This window comes from Dicentrarchus labrax, unplaced genomic scaffold (assembly GCF_905237075.1).
Source record: "Dicentrarchus labrax unplaced genomic scaffold, dlabrax2021, whole genome shotgun sequence".
Classification (NCBI taxonomy): Eukaryota; Metazoa; Chordata; class Actinopteri; family Moronidae; genus Dicentrarchus; species Dicentrarchus labrax.
In genome coordinates, this window is record NW_026136701.1 from 23,024,867 (window position 1) to 23,044,448 (window position 19,582).

Consider the following 19,582-nt stretch of genomic DNA (forward strand, 5'->3'; position numbering starts at 1 on the left):
CTGTAGTTCAATCAATTTTCTTTATTCGGCTTTCATAACAGAAAGGTATGATTTTAGTTCAGAATTAAAGGTCAAGCAATGCAATTCATTTTTCAGAATCTACCGAAGCTTATTTCATCTCCTCCCATACAGATGGAAATGTAATAAATCACTCTATGTATGTTGTTTTTTTCTCTTTCTCTCCCCGCAGGAGCTGGTGGTTGGTCTCCTCTCACCTCGGACAGGTATCAGTGGTTGGAGGTCAGCCTGGGTGAGCGCACCAAGATCACTGCTGTCGCTACTCAGGGCCGCTATGGCAGCTCTGATTGGCTGACATCGTACCTGCTGATGTTCAGCGACACGGGACACAACTGGAAACAGTACAGACAGGAGGACAGTATAGGGGTGAGTCCATACTGCAGTAAATAGTATTTAGTTGTGTATCACATTGCATATGTGTAAAAGTTCTATATCACTTATTTCCATCTCTTCAAACAAGTGACTCATTTTCTATGGCTCCACTTTTGTTCTTAGGCCTCGTATAGACTCCTCAGGGATCAATAAACATCATATTTTGCTTTATGTAATTCATATGAGGTGATGGAGTGTTTAGCAGCATGGTTCCATCTATCCTGCACAGATAAACTCTGTCATCATGAGTTTATCTCTTCATTTATAATGGATGAACCAGCGTTGAGGCTCTGCTGACTCTGCAGACGTGTGAAGCTGCAGATCACAAACAGAGAGGCAGTCAAGTGGCACGGTGTTGATTTTTTGGCTGTTACTCTGTGTCACTTTTGTCTCTCCCTTTCTCTCTTTTTGACGTTTTATTAAAGAAGGAGTCAACATGTTGTTTTTATTTTATTTTTTTCCAAATGTTAAATAACAGGATTGGATACAAAGTGACACAGACTGTCTTAGATAACAGTTTATCTTTCTCTATCGGTTGGGTGGTGCCAATATTTCTAAAGGAAAACTCCTCTTGTAGTTATTAAATTCTTATTATAAAGAAATATATTGAAAGAATTGCCTATACATACACTGTATGATACACTTGAAACCCATACAGGATGTTATTTTATATTAACAAAGATATTTCAAAATATATACAGGATTTGTAATTCATTATAAAATAACAGAAATGTAACACAGTATATGTTCAAATGCCCGTAAATGTACAGCAGCCTTAAAGGACCAGTGTGTAGGACTTAGTGGCATCTAGCGGTGAAGCTGGAGATTGCTACCAACTGAATACCACTCGCCTTGCAAGCATTTAGGAGAAATTTCGGGGGAAAAAAGCAAGCCTCCGCAGAAGATATAAATTGCTCATTCTAATGTAATGAAAACACAACAACTCTTATTTTTTCAGTCAATTAAACACTAATGAAAACATAGATATGAATATTATATTTCATTTCTGCTAACAAATTCTCTTTATTGTTTCACACTGGACCTTTAAATTCATTCTATTTTCACACGTGTTCACATCTACTACTGTATGTGTATTGTGTTTGCTTTGCACATTCATGGTCAGCTTTATTTGAGGACACAGTCTCTTACAGAAGCAGTTCATAGAGCTCTACAAATTCTAACCTGGAGAACATGCATTGCCACACTTTGAGTACGTTACAGGTTGACACACGAAGAAATGAAAGTAACATCCAACCAGTAAGATGCATAGACTTGCCTGTTTTCCCAGTGAAAAGAATCCAGTTAGAATCTCTTTCCCAATCTCAGTTTTCTAACTAATGAGTGTTAACATGAGCAGATTATCAGACCAATGTCTTTACTTCCACCTGAATATAATGTTGGCTAATGGTGTTTCTACATTAGTTCATTTAGCACTTTTTCCACCGTCGATCATGAGCAGCAACATGGCAGAAAAATGTCACAACATAGCCATGAAGTGGAAAAGCTCAGCTGGTCTCGGTAGAACTGATTAATGAAGAAATCAGTCAGATGGACAGCAGAGGCAGTGAGGCGTCACCTCCCACCTCCTGGTAGACACAGCACTCCCCTTCAGTGTTTTTCTGTCGCACAAGTGTCGTGTAGCACTTGTATTTGTCTCACTGTGGTGATGGTACATGGTTCAGTATACTGTACAGCCACAGGAATACTAAGTAGTTTTCATCTTGTTTGTGTAGAAAGCAAACACAGTGATGAGTCCTCCGCTGCTCCACCTGCACACATCTAGTGAGCCTTACACCCGATCAAATAGTGCAACAAATATGGAAAAAAAAGTGTTATATTTTCCTACTACTGGCTTGGACATACCAAGAGTAAAAGCACATTAGTTACTGTGGCGCAGAGAGGAAGCTTTTGATTAGAAGTAGAGCCGAGGCAATTTCCTCATATGGAGGGAATCCAGCTAATCTCAGCACTGAGGATCTTCTCTGAGAGAGCATTACAGCTTAAAAACAGGCTGATCTGACACTCTACATAAACTGAGCGCAGTCACATTTCAAAGTGTCTCTCAACTCCTGTGCATTAGTCGGTCGAGCTTACAGAGTCTGTCAGAGGAGAAATTTGATGGCAGGACTGGCTGTTGGATCAACGTCTACAGGGGTTCTGCTCTTTAGCTGCGAGGCCTGAAGACCAGCAGAGGAAATATACTGTTTTCTCTTTTCATCCTTTCTCTCTTTTTTTTCTCTTCCCTCAGCAGCCTGTGGGTGCTTGAAAATATAGCAATCCATCTTTCCTTTATTGTCTCCCTCCTTTTTATCGGTTTGTTTCCTCCTGCCCGGAGGGGTGGGAAATGAGGACACGAGTGGTACTCTTTTTCACTTTTCCCTGTTCTTCTCAAATTTCCTCTCTAGCTTTATTTCCTCTTCTCGTTTTCTGCTGCTTATCTGCCTCTTACTTTCACCCTGTGATTTTCTCTCCTTTCATTTGGTCACTCTGTAATTTCCCTTTTGATACTCTTTTCTGTATCGTCTTCCTCGTCTCTTTATTCCTTTCTGCTATTCTGTCCTTCACATTCACAGTTAATCTCCACCATGTCTATTTCACTCAAAGGCTGCTGGCTGGTGAAGAACTCACATCAACTGTCTAGAAGTAAACGAGATTCGGTACATTCTTCAGTGTCATTTGTTAAGTTGAAGGCCCTGCTGGTTGGTGCCTTACATCTTTCTTTCTGATTCGAGATTGCACTTAAAATGACCTATATTTATGTCTTCTTGACAAGGACCTCTTGTGGACATGTGAGTTCTGACTATTTGTCTGGAGAAGGTGGAAGTAGTGTGACATTGTTATAACACCACAAGATCTCTTATGGAGCTTCACCAACAATTAGATCACATGGTACAAAATATAAATACTCTGCCTAAGGTGCACTGGATTTAAGATAGTTAAAAAACATTTATCTCTACGGCATCAGTCACAGGATTCTGGGAGTGTAATAACAGATATCGTCTGTTCACCTTCCTGTGCCGTTGCATTACTGTTTGACTCCTGATTTGAGTCACTGGCAACGTCTCTCCTCTTGGCTGTTGAATAGAAACACAAGAGTTGTAACTTTTTTCTTTTCATACTATCCTCTAAGGCTCCGGAGCAGCTGAGAAATGAGTGGCGAGTTTCGTTACTTGCAACAAGCTCTCTTAATTTTAACAAACAAAATAAACTTACAAATGTCAACTCCTATTTACCTTGTTTAACAGAAAAATACAGCGTTAAAAGTTCTGAAGTTTGTTTTACGGAGCTGTAGTTCTTTGTATGTGTGTATATTTAGCCTGCTTTTTGTTCATATGGACATTTGCCGGATGAAGACTTTGTATTCTGAAACACTGCATCATCAAGTTTTTGGGAGCCTGCAAAATTCATTCATTCAGATTTCTTTTCATTTTTCTCTGTATGCTGCACTTGTCCTGTATCTGTACAGCATCCACCTGCTTTCCCACTGACTCTCCCTAATCATAACTAAACAGTTTCAGTCGCCTAAACCAAAGAAAACCTTTTTTTACCAAATTAACAAAGGTTAAATTAATTAATAATTTTGTACATTGTCATGGTTTTTAAGGTGCTATTAATGTCACCCTGTCAATATTGTGGGGAAATTACAATTCTCTAATACTGTTTTTCTGCCTCCGCTCCATTGAGCTTCATGTGACACTATAGATCTTAGATTTACGTGAATGTAAGATATCTGAACACGTTGTAAATCACCAGATGAATTCTTGTAATCATGCACTTCAGCAAACAGGTAGCTAGCCTGGAGGACAGAGACACTTACATTCAGCTGTTGGAAATATTCCCATTACTTTGATTTTAACAACCAAAATTGGATTTTAAGTGTGGACAGTAGGCTACAAGCAACAAATAACTAATAAAGCTTGTGGTTTATATGTGGTGGATGAAATATTTGACTCTTCGACTTCCAGACAGATCCATGGGGAAATACCAGTCACAGTCTATCTAGCAAATTATTCTTGCCTATGACTCTAAGTAATAGAAGTTGTGCTTTTCATGTAGCCTGTGGGTTTTAGGAATTCAGAGTTTACCAGGCGATTACCCTGACCGTCACTCACAGGCACCATGCAAAGTCTGAATTTTAGGAAGAAAGGATGTGTAAAGGCAGTGTAACTAATTACTGTTGGGCAGAAAGTAATGAGTAAAGTAATAACATTACTATAAAATAGTTAGTAATGAGTAACAACCTCAACACCGAGGATAAAAATCACCAAAAAGTGATTGCAAGGTGTCCACTCTCTCGTGGTTACAGAGGAATTAATAAGTTAATCGTGTGTCTAAGTTTTTATTCAGCAGTGGGAGAGCCAGTTAACCTGCATGTCAACTTCAAGGGAGGGATGTAATTAGGATAGATAGCCAGATGGGAGAGATGGAAAGAGATGAAAAGGGCGATCCGTCAGGCGTACAGCCCAGAGTCAGAAACAAACGGACGATCAATTTTCTGTTCATCGTCCAAATTTTGCAGAAGTACAGTACCTGCCGTTAGTGTAAAGCAGGTTAATGAGCATAATCTCTACAGAGGAAAGGTTTCTGAAGTTTCATTCTCCATCTGTTCATCACAGTATAATACCCAGCATGCTCTGCTTCCAGTAGCTGCTGCCCCTAGGAATGTAGTGTAACTCTCTCCACACACACACACACACACACACACACTCTCACACACATACACACACACACACACACCTTCTAACACTACAATATGAGAGACGCACATTTACACACTCACGTAAGGTTGTCTTTTTGTGTCTGTTCTTATACATGTATGTTGATGCTGTTCATGGGTATGATCTTGAATGACAGTAAGTGTAAGTTTCTTTCAGTTTCTATTAGTTTTCATAAAGGGCAGTATCTTTTGAGATGGATGAGATTTCAGTTTTTCATTCACTTCAGCTCATTGAAGCAGTCTTAGCATTCTCTAAAAGTTAGTAAGTTAGCAAAAATCACAACAGTTTAACACGACATCGCAACTGTATTGCACGTCTGCAAAAGGTAGTAACTCACCCAGAAGATTTCATTCATGCTTTAAAACTATGGAGTAATAACTCAAATTTGGCATTGGAAAAAAAAAAAACCTGACCTATAAAAATAAACACTGCCATTGAAACATGGAAAAAGGTTCCACTGAAAACCAGACATAAAACCTTTTTTGTATTCTGATGTGTTTTTCAGGGACAAAAGTGCTACCTGGAACCGATGCAGATACGTAATAAACCTCATTGTGTTTGTGTATTTTCAGTCTTTTCCAGGTAACAGCAATGCAGACAGCGTGGTTCAGTACAAGCTGCAGCAGCCGGCCTTCGCTCGCTTCCTCCGCCTCATTCCTCTTGCCTGGAACCCCAGCGGGAGGATCGGACTCCGACTGGAGACCTACGGATGTCCTTATTGTAAGTCTTATCATCTTTATAAGACTGACTGGAATTTGTCATCAAGCTGACAAAAAAAATGAAACTCTGGATGCTGGTGGCACTGGTTTTATCTAAATGATCCAAATGTTTGTTTACAGCCCTCCTGGGAAATTTAGTTTGCATAGATAATTTGAAATGCAAGTCAAATAACTACAAGTGAGTAATCAGAAAAGAGAATCAGCATCTCAGCAATGAATATAAAACACGTTTCATTTGCTTCAAAAGAAAATAAACATTACATTATCGCACCAGTTTCATTTTCTGTGATTACCAACAAATACAAAGCACGCTTAACGCTCGCTGGCAGCCTTTTCTTCCATATTTCACAATTACATACACTCTCACCCTTGTTATTAACGGTGAAAACAACACGTGTCGCTTAAAACTTATTGTGTTAACAGCTTCCTTTGTTCCTCTTTAATTTCTCAGCTCACAGCGTATTGACAGTATCGGCCCTGCCATCAACACAGTGAACTAAATAAACATCACATTGTGTTTTTCATATTTTCTCTTTTTTCACCCCATTCTTTGTTTTTTTAAGTACACTGCAGTTTTTCTTATAAGTAATACAAAAATAACTCCTTTCTCTTTTTGGGCAGATGAATTGATTCTGCTTTCAAAAAATAACAAACATGAACCTGTTACTGTCACTTGTTTCTTGCTTTAAAAACATGTAGTTTCATTGTCTCAGCATTGTTTGTCTTTCCTCTTAAGAGGTTAAAATGAGCATGATACATTACAAATACACATACATTATATCTGCAGTGCATATGACTCCTTCATCTTCTTCTTCCTCTTCATGACTCAGTTGAAGAGGCAGTTGTTTGTAATATTATTGTCCTGTCAGCATTAATTCCCTGCAGTGTCTTTGCACTGATTTCTGCCCCAATGGTTGTTTGTTCACCATATTGTCCCTCACAAAACAAACAACATACTCATGAATATCAAAAGAAACTCCACGCATTTACATATATGCTCAGATACACTCATCCAACAGTAAACATTTATGTGCAAATATGATTTCCATATGGACTGTCTGTCTCTGGTGTTCAGTCCACAGCTGTTTGTGTTTGTGTTGTTTTCTCCTTTTATCTGATCGGCTGCAGTCTGGAAGCTTTGAAAAAAGAAGTACTTTGTTTTGTTTGTTTTGAATGCGTATTCATGTGAAGCAAGAAATACACCGAAGGGTGACACTCAGTAAGTTTACTTGTCCCCAATACAAATAAACAGGTTTCAAAATCTTTCTTCTATCATGTACCACCATCTTAGATCTTAAATATCAAGTGATAGTCTTTTTCAGCTTTTTCCCAAATTTAAATGTACATATCATACTGTAAATAACTCCACAGCCATTCTAACTCTGTAAGGCACATTAATGCTTTGAGCTAAATGTCAGCATGCTCACTATAATAATGTTAAAATGCTGATTTTAAGAACATGCTCACCATCTTAGTTTCACATGTCAACATGCTAATGTTTTTGATAATTAGCACTGAACAATATGTACAGCTGAGGCTGATGGGAATGTCATTGACAAATGTGTTGCACAAATTCTAGGGCAGTCGTACTTGGCAGGTGAATGGCAGTCCAAGTTGTATAGACATTTCATGGTGGTGCAAGAGGAAGAATCAGGGGATCACCAAAGTCAGTTGGTTTCATCCTCTGGGGTCCATGAATGTCTGTAGAGAATTTCATGGCGATTGATCCAAGAGCTGTTGAGATATTTCAGTCTGTACCAAAGTAGTGGACTGACCAACATTGCAATGACACTAGAGTGGCTCGAATTAAGATTGTTGGAGTAAAAACAATGTATCAGTGTACGTTGTTTCACATGATGAAGCCCATTAAGCCAAAAACAATCCTGGAGCTGTATAAAAAGTGTCTTGTTGCCTGTTGAGGGTTTTTAGTTGAGTCATTCTTTGATTTGTCACACACGTAGCATCAACACATCAATACCTGCAACCCAGTACTTGAAACCTCTAAATACTCCAGACCCAGGTATACAGGGGAAACATAACACTCAAACCTCCCAGCATTAACTCATTATATTAGTTCACCAAGTGGAAAGATGATTTATGATAAAAAACATTTGGTGTCCCTAAAAAATGTGTTTACTGTCCCCTCTGGAAGAAGATGGATTATGAGAAACATTTAAAAGATGGATTTTGATAAATGGCCTGTAGTGGTTTGGAAATATTCTCAAGTTATTTAAGGACACAGCAGATGCATTTGTGTAATATGTTTATATGACGGCTGGAAGAGGAGACTCTTGGTTTTCCTGGTGCTAAACTAATGTAGCATGCACAGCAGAATCCTCCTCGGAAAAACAAATGCAATATACTGAAAGGAGCTGAAATATGGTTGTTAGCAGCAAACCACATTAGCCTGTCATTAAGGCAACAGAACATTTCATGTTTTCTGTGTCTTGGCAGTTATCATTTTAATTATATTTCAGACAAAGAAAACTGAAAGAGAACATCAGGGTTTCCCCAACATTCACGGGTGTTCACACTATGAATTAAACCTATAATAACGGATAAAAATATAAAGTCAGTGATACAAAGGGAACACTTCAGACATCTCGCCACTGATTCTGACAGCCAGTATTTTTTTCTTATAGAGCTACAGATCCAATGTTAGTATGAGGATGCGAATGTAGGTCATGAATAATATTTTAATATATAATTTGTGCAGTTTTTGTGCCAAATTTAAGTTTTAAGGTCAGTGAACATGGGTGGTCTTTTTTCACTTCCCATCTAAAATATTGGGTTCCACGTACTTTGTCTGGTCCCTTAGAAAACTGAGGTTCAGTCACTTGTGAGTTTAATAGTTTAAGCTTCTATAATCTACATTTTTAGATTAAGAATGACAGATAACTGCTTGTATGTCTCCTTATTGCTGGAGATCATTTCAGCATCTTTCAGCTCATTGCTCACATTTTCTGGCACACAACATGTCATTTACTATCAAGTCTCTCTCATCTGCGTCATTTCAGATAAACTCACTGTACACTACATGCTCAGCACTAAATGGTAGACAGACGCAGTTTGCAACTAGCTTAAGAGCCAGGTAGTTCGCTCAGGAGTTGGTGGAGACCAAAATAGAGTTAATAGTGCGTGAATACTGGACATACATTCATCATGTGGCCAAAAAACATGACTCCAAATGAATTATAATGTTAACTCAGTATCTGCTGGATGTGTAATTAGGCAACTGTTTGTGCTCGACATCATTTATAAGGTGATAGTATGTCAATGTTGGGTCTACAGCTTGTTTCTACTGCCCTCAAGTGATTAATGCAGGTTTTAATTAAGAGTCTGTTCATCACAAGACTAAAAGGACATTATACACAGAATTAAAACCAGTGAGAGGTTTGGAACTTGTCAGTTGCTGGACTGAACAATAAGTTAATGAACGTCCAATTAATGTACCTTCCAGATGACGTTTCCCTGACCTGTGACACAGTGCAGGGCAGAAAAGTCCCATTATTGTAAGTTATGAGCCATAAACCAGCACCAAGCTATTCTTTGGACACATAAAAGGGAAATTATAATCAGATGAAACATAACATTCTAGGATAATATGTAATCTATATCTATATTGTATATAGATATATATAGTGGTAGAGTGGACTTGTTTTCAGCTTTACACACTGCTTTGGAGCTTCATCCTACTGCTCTGTAATCAGCAGGAAATACACTGTACAATCCAATAAGAGCATTACTGCAAACAAAGAGTTTGTGCAATTGTGTGTGAGTCTTGGCGTTGGGAAGTCAAACGCTTGCCAAGTTCATTAAAAAACGTTCAGTCAGAGAAATTAGTTATACGGTTGCTGCTCTTTTTAAACAATTCAGTACTCGCAGACCATTCTTGACACCGTACACACTCAGCACACACTGTTTACTCCACCTCACTGCACCTCACCTTACTTCACCTCACCTCACCTCACCTCACCTCACCCCTGCCCAAATCCCCAGCGAGCGAGCAAGACACTAAGGTGAAATTATTGATGAAAAGTCATAAACAGAATACAGATTCAGTCCTCGCTGTCTGCCGCACTAGCCCAATATCACAGCAACAGGCAGCCTTTCTGTCCAGATGTAGGTGATTTTGTAAGGGACATTATTTAAGGACCTTGAACGTTATAATCTCTATCATATTTGAGAAAAACACTCTCACTCTGACACACATTTATCTGTTGTTGACTTGAATGCTCTCAATACTACAGTTTGTTCCTCCACACTCAAAGACAATGTAAAAATAACAAAGATTGTGGTCAAATGGTCAAGGGGAATATGATCATTGTTACCCTGTTGGTTTTAGTTAATGCTCTGTTTTGGATGTTTCACTGTTATTGGATCATAAAGTCTGGACTCCTCTATCTCCATTTTGTCTTTCAGCCTCTGATGTTGTGAGTTTGGACGACGGCAGCAGCAGTCTGGTGTACAGGTTGAGTCCCGGGCCGAGGCGGTCGTCCAGAGATGTCGTCTCTCTGAAGTTTAAAACCCTGAGGAATTCTGGGACACTGCTGCACGCGGAGGGAGAGGAAGGACTCAGCCTGAGTCTGGAGTTAGAGAGAGGAAAGCTGCAGCTGCTGCTCAAACAAGGTACATCACACCAGATACTGTACATACTCACATCCACTGACAGAAACTGAGAGATACTGGCATCCTCTCATACGCCCAATACAGTATAGTAGAGAAGAAGTCAAAATGGAGCACCCCAGAAGTTCATCTGGTAGAGCTTGCATGCGTGAGTTGTGGCCCTCCTCCTCTTTCCCCCCACATTTCCTGTCTATCTTCGGCTTTTTCCAAATAAAAGACATGAAAACATTAAAATACTAGCTTTGTTTGACAGAAGATAAGTTAATTGTAATTAAAACCCTCTTTTTTATTCTGACGAAAGATAATTCACTTTTTATTAAGATAATAAGTAAAGCGTACAATAAAGAGACACAGCAACAGGCTCTACAAGTATGCCAAAATTAGAAGCAAATCAATGAGAATAGGAAAAACATTTGTCTTTATCAAAATGGATAATCAAGAGATGCATATGCAAGATATGTTTCATATTATTAGGCAATCAGAGCAATATATCTATATAGATAAAATCTTCAAAAATGTCTCATAACATAGTTTTATGTTTATGGACCTTTCGGAAGACAAAGTACTTCAGAGTACTCGTGAAAAATAGAAATCATTAAAAACAGAAGTTTCTCTCTGCTCTGTGGAAAGGAACATGACATTTCCATCTGCCCCACCCAGCAGGTATTTAGTACTCACTCTAATATTTACTCTACTTCTACCTGAATCCAATAAAAAAAACCTTCATCTGAAACCATTTGACGGACACATTTTGTTCTTTATGGTTGTACTGGTACAGAACATCTGTGTGAAGTGGAGGACAATATAAACTCTCTGAAATAACTTTAGATTGGTTGTGGTTGGGTGAGATGGACGACACGCACGCTGCCGCCTGATTGGTTTAAATCTTGTCTCATGCTCTGCTGCTGCATCTCTGTGTTGTTACAGCCATGATGGATGGTCCCCATTCACTGTAGCATGTGTTAGGGCCGGAGTGTGTGTTTGTGTGTGTGTGTGTGTGTGTGTGAACAAGCAGGGTTAAACCAGAGGTTGTCAGGCTGCCATGCTGAATCATCACCATATGGTTCACCTCTCATCAGGAACCCCATCTGGCTGCTGAAATATTCCTATCCATCCATCCATCCATCCCTCTATCGTTGTGCCCTCTTTCTAGTTCACATCTCCCAAAAGTTTTCCCCACATCCCCTCCTCTTTCTTTTCATCTTTTATCCTTCTGTCCACCTCTCTGGTATATACAGTATGTCTCACAGATTACTCTGACCTCCCTCTACCCATTCCTCCTTCCTTCATCAATTCTTCTTTTTATCCATCTGTCTCTTCTCCTCCATCTCCTCTCACAGAATGTAAACTTGTGAAATTACCGCACATTTCAAGACTGGATGATAGCACATCCACATTTTCAGACAACCATGTCCCATTAAACACAGAGTGCACTTAAAAGGAACTGTGTCACTTTTATAAAAAACCCAGACATGTCATGAACGTCTGTATGAACGAGTGGATCACCTTGAAAAACTGTCTCCTTCTGCAGACAGACGTTTCACCTGAAGAAAAACAGTTGCACTGCAACACTTAAATCACCTGCGATTTAGGTGAGGACGGTTCCTCTTTAAACAGATTAAAAAAATAAATAGACTGCAGCTCAGTGAGAGGAAATTAAAGCCATTGAAATGATCGAAGAGACACTGAAGGGCGTTCTGCTTCTGCTGCGACGGGCCAACACTCAAAACAACAAACAGCCTCTTGTGATGCATTTATGGTGAAACAGCTTAGTCAAGGTTAGGATCAGCACCCTAGAGGGGACTTTAACATGTTTTCTCCACTGGAAGGCCACCATAGAGGACACTTTATCATTTTATCTACCCCAGTGGCATCCAAGAGGGCACTTTTGCTGAATTTAGACCGTTAATATAATTATCGATATATATCGTGCATCCCTAGTGGTTTGTCTGGATTTGTCTCAAAAGATCTCCCATTTGATTTTTTTAGTTGTGCACTCTTCTTTTTCAACACCCACCCACACACACACACACACACACACACACACACACACACACACCCTTTTGATAGTCCTCACTAACCATCTTTTCTGTTTTTCCTTCCATTGTTATGTGTCTCTATGTCTTTTGCATTTGCCGACACAACTCTTTGCCTATTTCTCCTTTTCCAACTTTTCACCCCCTTCACCTTCTTTTTTTTTTCCTTTTTACAGATTGTGTAATTTAGGTCATCTGCTGTGCGCATTGACCCAAAGCCCATGCATGGTCCGCTCTGTTCTGTTAACACATCCAGGTCTGACCCCCCTGGAGCAGATGCATTTCGCTTTATGAGGCAACTCTGAGTAACAGCCCTGCACAGAAACCACATCTCTGTCTGGAATAACAAAGGAAAACCAAACAATGATATTAAACAGCCATGTGATTGGAAGAAAATTACACTACAACAGTGGTTCTCATTTGTACACCATAACTTTTAAAGTGGCATGCTTATGTTAGGGTTACATCAAGTAGTGGTTTTAAACATTGCACCATTGGTGAATGAAAAGTTGGCGGGTAGATGTGGTGAAGATATCACAGAAGGCAAGACAAATAGGCACATTTACTCAGAACCTAATGCAGCTTTGTGTTACTGAAGTTAGTCCATTTTGAACATGAATGCCTCAAGAGCTTCAATGCTTAAAGAAAACTGTTTGCTGATTGATTACTTACATTCCACGCGGTGAATCAATGTTGACATAGCCACTAAGTAGCACACATTTCACAAGCCGCAATCACCTATTTTGGTGCACAGCAGGATAATAATCAGTGGACACTGTGTTGGTCGATAAACTAAGAGATCCTGCAACACACAATTATAGTACTTTGCAGTACCAATTTAAAATACTGATTTAAAAAATGCTGAGTTAAAGCTTCTAGAGAAACTAGGTACTTGGTGGCTGATGCAGGTTGTGACTTCCCTGTGACATTTTTGGCTTTACAGGGGAAGAATAAGCAGGTTGTGTAATGAACACCATATATGTCTGACACAGAAGAAGATACTGTAACTACTGCGAGTGGGACTGCCATCGCTCTGTCATCCTCTTTGTACAGTTTAGCTTATGGTGCAGAATTGACTCTACATTTAAACAATATAGGAAAGTGGATGATGGTATCTTAAAAACTGTGCCACTTCATCTTCCTTACATAGTGGAAGAAAACTTCTGAGGCAGCAAAAATCCTTTAAACCAGCTCCTGACTCACAGAGCATCTGATTATGTGACAGACATTGTGCTTTATGAGAGTGTATTGCTGAAATAATTACACCCGCCTGTTTTCTGATAAGAGCTGTCGGTGCCTTTCTTCATAATCAGATTTGGAGCAGCTAATAGAATAGCATACAAGATACGATGAGGTGATACTGGCTCGGGGACACGTGTAGAATGATAAAGTAAGACAGAGTTCAACATGTTGAGACAAGCACATCCAGTCTGATCCCCCCTGACATGAGGGAACGATGCTGCAGTCAGTAGCAGTGCACACTGGTATTTAGACTTTATCCAAAGCGTTTTCCGATTGCTCGCTTGTACCAGAGTTACTGTATTTGTTCACCATAGCTTTGGTTTTTATTTTGTTTTCAGTTCAGTTAAGTTTCCAAAATGGCTTTTCTGGTTTTAATGCATCTTGATCATCTCTATTTTACTAGTCATGTAGACATCCCAGTCTCAGTAAACAATTGCACCAATGTCTCATCATGCTTGTTGTGCTGATAAATTTGACCAACTCGACTTTTCTCTTTATTTTTATTTTAGTTTAATTAGTTTTATGCACAATATCACTTCAGTTAGTTTTAATCTTTTTCTCAAGACAACTTTTTATTTTAAAAATAAGTGTTTTTTCACACCTTGGTTTTTAGTTGAGTTTCACCTCTTATATACTTGACCTGTAAAACCAAACCAATACAACCATAGCCTGCGTCTGTGGACGACTACAGTTCCACCAGCAGTTTAGTGTCTTCGTCATGGGCACATGAGCTAAAAGTCGAATTGAATCCAATTTTTATTCATAAATAAAGCAGTTTGTGATCACGATAAAGAAAGCTAATATCACAAAGAGGTGACTGATAGCGTTCAGGAGGAGGAGATGTCATTTTGGAGTTTCTCCCTTTACTTCCAACATCCAGGAAAAAAACCTGCTTCTTATTCACGAAATGTCAAACGTTTTTGAGACCCAGTTCTTTAATGTACTGTATTTAAAATAAGCCATACAGCTGCAGAATCATTCTTCATTTTATATCCATAGCACCTAGTTTAATTAGTTCACAAGCATAGAGGGGTTTTTCAAGAGGCACCAAGTCACGTCATTATCACCAAAGTTCCCATAGTTTGCTGATTAGTCCTTATAAGATATCGTCTGGTACTTTGAGCCTGAAGTTAAGTTATCTGCGACTTTAATTGGCTCATTTGGTCACAAAAGAATTTGTGAACAGCATTATTACATTTGTGGCCTCTGTCTGAAGCATCAGAAATAATTTACATTTTAATAAGACAGACTGCTAATTAGAGCACATAATGTCTAGTGAAGTGGTTGTATTTGACAATTCAAAATGAAACGTTTGTCACGATAGCGACATCTCAATCAAAATCAAATTTGAGCTGTTGAAAAAGCTAATTAGCCTGAATTAATCTGAATAATATGCATGTGAAGTTATAGAAGTAGGTTTTCAAAGCTTAAAATTGCAGTATTTAAGTTTTTCTGGAGCTGAAAAATAGTAGATAAGTAGAATATAGTAGACTGACCGTCAAATATATACAGTATATGTTTCTGGAAGATGTATTGTAATATCTTTGATGACATGAAGCGGTGTCTTGTAATCCCATGTGGGATGGACCAAATGTTTGGCCATGGCATGAGAATAAAATTAACTAACTCACTCATTTATTTACTATATCTAACAAAGGTCAGTGATGACGAAAAGGCCTGATAATCTTCTCCCACTCTAATGCTACTAGATTGAAAGACATAATAGAAAAGGAAACAGATGAAGAGAAGGTGAAGATGGTTTTATATATCAATATCAGTAGAGTGATTATCTATTTATTTGCCCCCCGATCCATCATACTGATTCCTGTTTTCTCTTTCCAGTCATTCACATAGTAATCAAATCACCCATCCAATGCAACACTCCATCATACGGTCGTCCTCCTCTCTTCTCTACCTCCTACAACATAATAATTGTTCCATTAATCAATGCCATTAAATACGTCTGATTGGTTTTAAGTCTTGCCATCGTTCCTCTCATATTGATTTCACTGTCTCTTTTCCTCTCCTCCAGACTATAATCAAATAACTCATCAGAGTAACTGTGTTGACAGGTTGAGGTCCACATCCTAATGTTGTCATTCTGGATGAAGTTGTTTTTTTCTCATCCGAGCTGCAGTCAAATATATCGTCTCACAAAATAGGCTGAAATATCAAAACTACATTTGTCCATCATCTTCCAAATCGTCTCTGTTTCTCTCTTTGAAGTTGGACTTGTCTCTCCCTAAAGAATATCTAATACATTTTTAATGGCCGACTGTATTCAGCTTTTTCTACAGTTCCTTCTCTCAGCAGAAATACAAAGTTTCTCTTCCAGTACTTTGGGGGAATGGATCCACTTATTTAGACCGGTCGGTGCTCATCTATCATTAATGATGTCTCGCTTTGTTTCCTCTGCAGTGTTTCAAGTTAGGCATTATCACATATTTGGCTTCAGCTTCTCAGCGCAAGTATGCAGATATCCTGTAGTCCCTAATGAGCTAAGAGAGGGTGACCTCAGTGTGCCCCTCTCTGTGGGGTACTGAGAAAAGTGAAATATCTCGACACAGTATGGAGGCTGGCGTGTTGTAGCTGTCATAGGATGTTCGTTCCCTCGACAGCAGGTCAGATTGCCAGAAAGACGCAGACTTACGGGTCAGATAATGAGAAGACAACAAACTAATGGGTCACATAACAAACGACAGACTGTCAGGTCGGATAACTAAAGATAGAAAAGGAGAAAACAGATAAGCAGATTACCTAACTCTAAATAAAATAGATTACCTGCTGGTATGCCTAATAGAAGCAAACCTTCATATTAAATAACCAGAATAACAGACTTAATAACACTGAATAAAACAACTTCAGGGAAACCAATGAAGTTACATTTTATCTTGTCTAAGGTTTTCTTCTTATTTAATGTGGAGTTCAGACTTTGCAAATTAAACAGCGGTGATGTGTTGATTAAAAGACTGTCTCTGTAATTTCTATTCCTCACTATGTGATTAGTCTTTAATAACGGCCTATTTGTCTGCGTTATCCTCTCCCGCCTCCCATTCCCTCTTTGCCATCCCTCCATCCCCTTGATCATCCACTGATGTCTGTAACTTTTCTTCATCTTCTTTGTCACCTCCTTCTCCCTCCTCCTCCTCTCTTACCCCCTTTGTTCCTGGTCTTATTTCCCACCCTTCTTTTCCTCCTCCTCTATCTGTTCTCTTCCAGGTTCATCCTCTGAACCCCGGCGTGTCGCTTCTCTCGGCAGCCTGTTAGATGATCAGCATTGGCACTATATAGCGGTGGAGCGGCACAGCTCTCACCTCAACCTCACTGTGGACAAACACACAGAGAGGGTTCAAATCCCTGCAGAGTTCAGCCACTGGGACATGGAGCAGGTGGGAGTGACACAGAAACATACTGTAATTACACATGCATATGCATTTACATAGAAAATATATATAATTTTTGCCATAATGTGTGTGTTTTTATCCACATACAGCTGACTGTAGGGGCAGCCCAGAGTCTCGGTTCTCAGAAACCAGCCATCTCCAGGAGGAACTTTCACGGCTGCCTTGAAAACCTGTTGTACAACGACCTCAACCTGATAGAACTAGCTAAAGACAAAGACCACCAGGTTACAGTAGTGGTAAGTACATTTTACAATGAACATCCTGTTACTTACCAATGGTTGTAAGTAGCTAAACACACTACCCTGCCAGCACCATACAGCACACAGACAATATTAGCAACTAACTAGTGAAGAGAATGTAACATCTAGCAGCTGAAGAGACAGATATTTCCCATCATAAGTTGGTGGAGACCAAACCAGAGCTAAAGTATGAGTCAATGTTAGACTTAGATTATTCAGTTGACTGCTCTGTGTTTGTAGGTGTGTAAATAGGCCGACAATTTAATAAAAGGATAGTATGTCAGGGTTGTGTATCTGTTGGAGTTATAGTTATTCTGCCTCCTAATGGCTAAAAACTGATAAATGCAGCTTTAACTGGACTGAAAGCAAATAAAGTGTAGTGAGCTTTCTAAATAATTTATTGCATTTTATCGTACACTGTGGATATACTGTAGCACTCATAGCCATACCCACCTCCAGTCCAATAATGGAGTGAAACCCTGTAGACAGCTAACACTTTATTCACAGCAAAACATATCTGAAGGACCATTTGCATTAGGTTTCATTTGTCCAATTCACTTGTTACTTTCAGGCTTTACCCTTCCTTCTGTCCTCCACAGAAATGCTCTTATTTAAACTTTCCTTTGTGGTGAAACGTGTTATTCTTACTTGCCAATGTTTTGTTTTCACTTGGTTTATATACTTGTTAGGAGTGAATATGTCAGAGCCTAAATGGAAAAGCTCATAGCTGTACATACTCATCATCTTCAGATAAATAACAGTATTGATCAGTTCAAAGAAAAGTAATTAGCTCAAAAGGGGAGAAACATGGGAGATACTAGCCCACATATCTTTTGTGGTACCACACAGAATTGTTTTCTTATTCCTCCAGTGTGATGATGACAGATCACGTAAATCATCTGGGGAAAAGCAAAGAGCTTTGATGTCCTCCCTCCTCAAACTCTCTGTGCTCTGAGCTTTTATATCTGAGAAAGAATACAGCATCAATAGCTGGAGCTGCGCCACCTAAAAATTAAATCTGCAGGCTAAATTTGGCCCACCACAAACTTCTTTTTGGCCCGCCAAAAGCTGCTAAAACATTCTGCTTGGTGTTATTTGCGAACTGCTCATTACAAGATGTGCTAACAAACACCACGAGGACACAATATTCCACTGAAGCTTCTCCAGTGCTAACCCATCCTTCACATGCATAAACAACTACAGGTATATTAGGGCTGTGTATGTCTACATGCAGGTATGTTGACATCCTTAGAGCACTACAGGGAAATCATTTGGATGCTGTTGCTGCTGCTAATGAGCTGCTAGCTGGTTAATGAAGCTGACGAGGTCTTAACGAGGACAGTGAGTGATGAGAGGACAGAGCAGAGTAGACTGGTTAGACTTTCAGTAACACTTCCGTGTCTTTTCCATTTGGACCTTTTAGATGTTTCTATAATGACAATGAGTGGACCAAACTCAGTGGAGGGCGACTCTGAACCATTTCTAATAAAAGTGTTCTCATTACAGTAAAGGAATAGAGAAAGAGAGAGAGATTGACATGCATGGCTGAAGATCTAATAGAGGCTGTTTTACAAGAGTTCTGTAGCTCTCGTGGTAATAGAGTATTAACAAAGTTATAGTCCATTTTAATATAGAGACCACTTTTGGGCATTCTTAAAGGCATGATAACAAAATGAAGCAGAGCCGTCAATGATGTGTGTGAGGGGGATTTTGGGTGTGAATGTGTGTTCGTGAATGGCTTTTGGGGGATTTTATAGCTCACTTTCTACTTTATATTTTGCAGTGGTGCTGCATCCTCCACAATGTACTTCCATATATCACTTTAACAGCTCTACAAAGGGCTTTTAGATGTCATCTGTGTTTCCGGAGCATTATAAAGATAGCAGACTGATATTCCCAGCAGAGAGCCAGGACTGTAATGTATTACTACTGCTGCCTTTGCAATGGACCTGGTGCCATTACCACTACTCAAAACAACGGACCGCATCGGAAATGTCTATATAGTACTGTTCACATACATTCCCACCCCCCTCCACACCTCTAATCTGTGTGACATTGGTATTTTCAGATTGCATTCATGGCTTTTATTCTCAAGGAGACTTGCTGATGAGATCATTGTGACAGAGGTCACATCGACACGCCCTGTGCAACTGATTAATATTCATGTTTTATGTTGTTTTATCTCTCTCGTAATCAGTTTTTCTGTCC

The 19,582-nt window shown here is 39.3% G+C and overlaps 1 protein-coding gene across 2 annotated transcripts in view; it reads left to right on the plus strand.

The window, feature by feature from the left end:
* Positions 1-19,582, plus strand: part of LOC127368023 (contactin-associated protein-like 4) — a 102,821-nt gene that overhangs the window by 35,281 nt on the left and 47,958 nt on the right. For both annotated transcript variants that reach the window (XM_051408440.1, XM_051408433.1), the window contains exons 3-7: positions 191-384; positions 5,681-5,828; positions 10,250-10,456; positions 16,951-17,120; positions 17,225-17,371. In XM_051408440.1, coding sequence (XP_051264400.1) covers positions 191-384; positions 5,681-5,828; positions 10,250-10,456; positions 16,951-17,120; positions 17,225-17,371 — 866 coding nt within the window. The remainder of the gene's footprint in view (positions 1-190; positions 385-5,680; positions 5,829-10,249; positions 10,457-16,950; positions 17,121-17,224; positions 17,372-19,582) is intronic.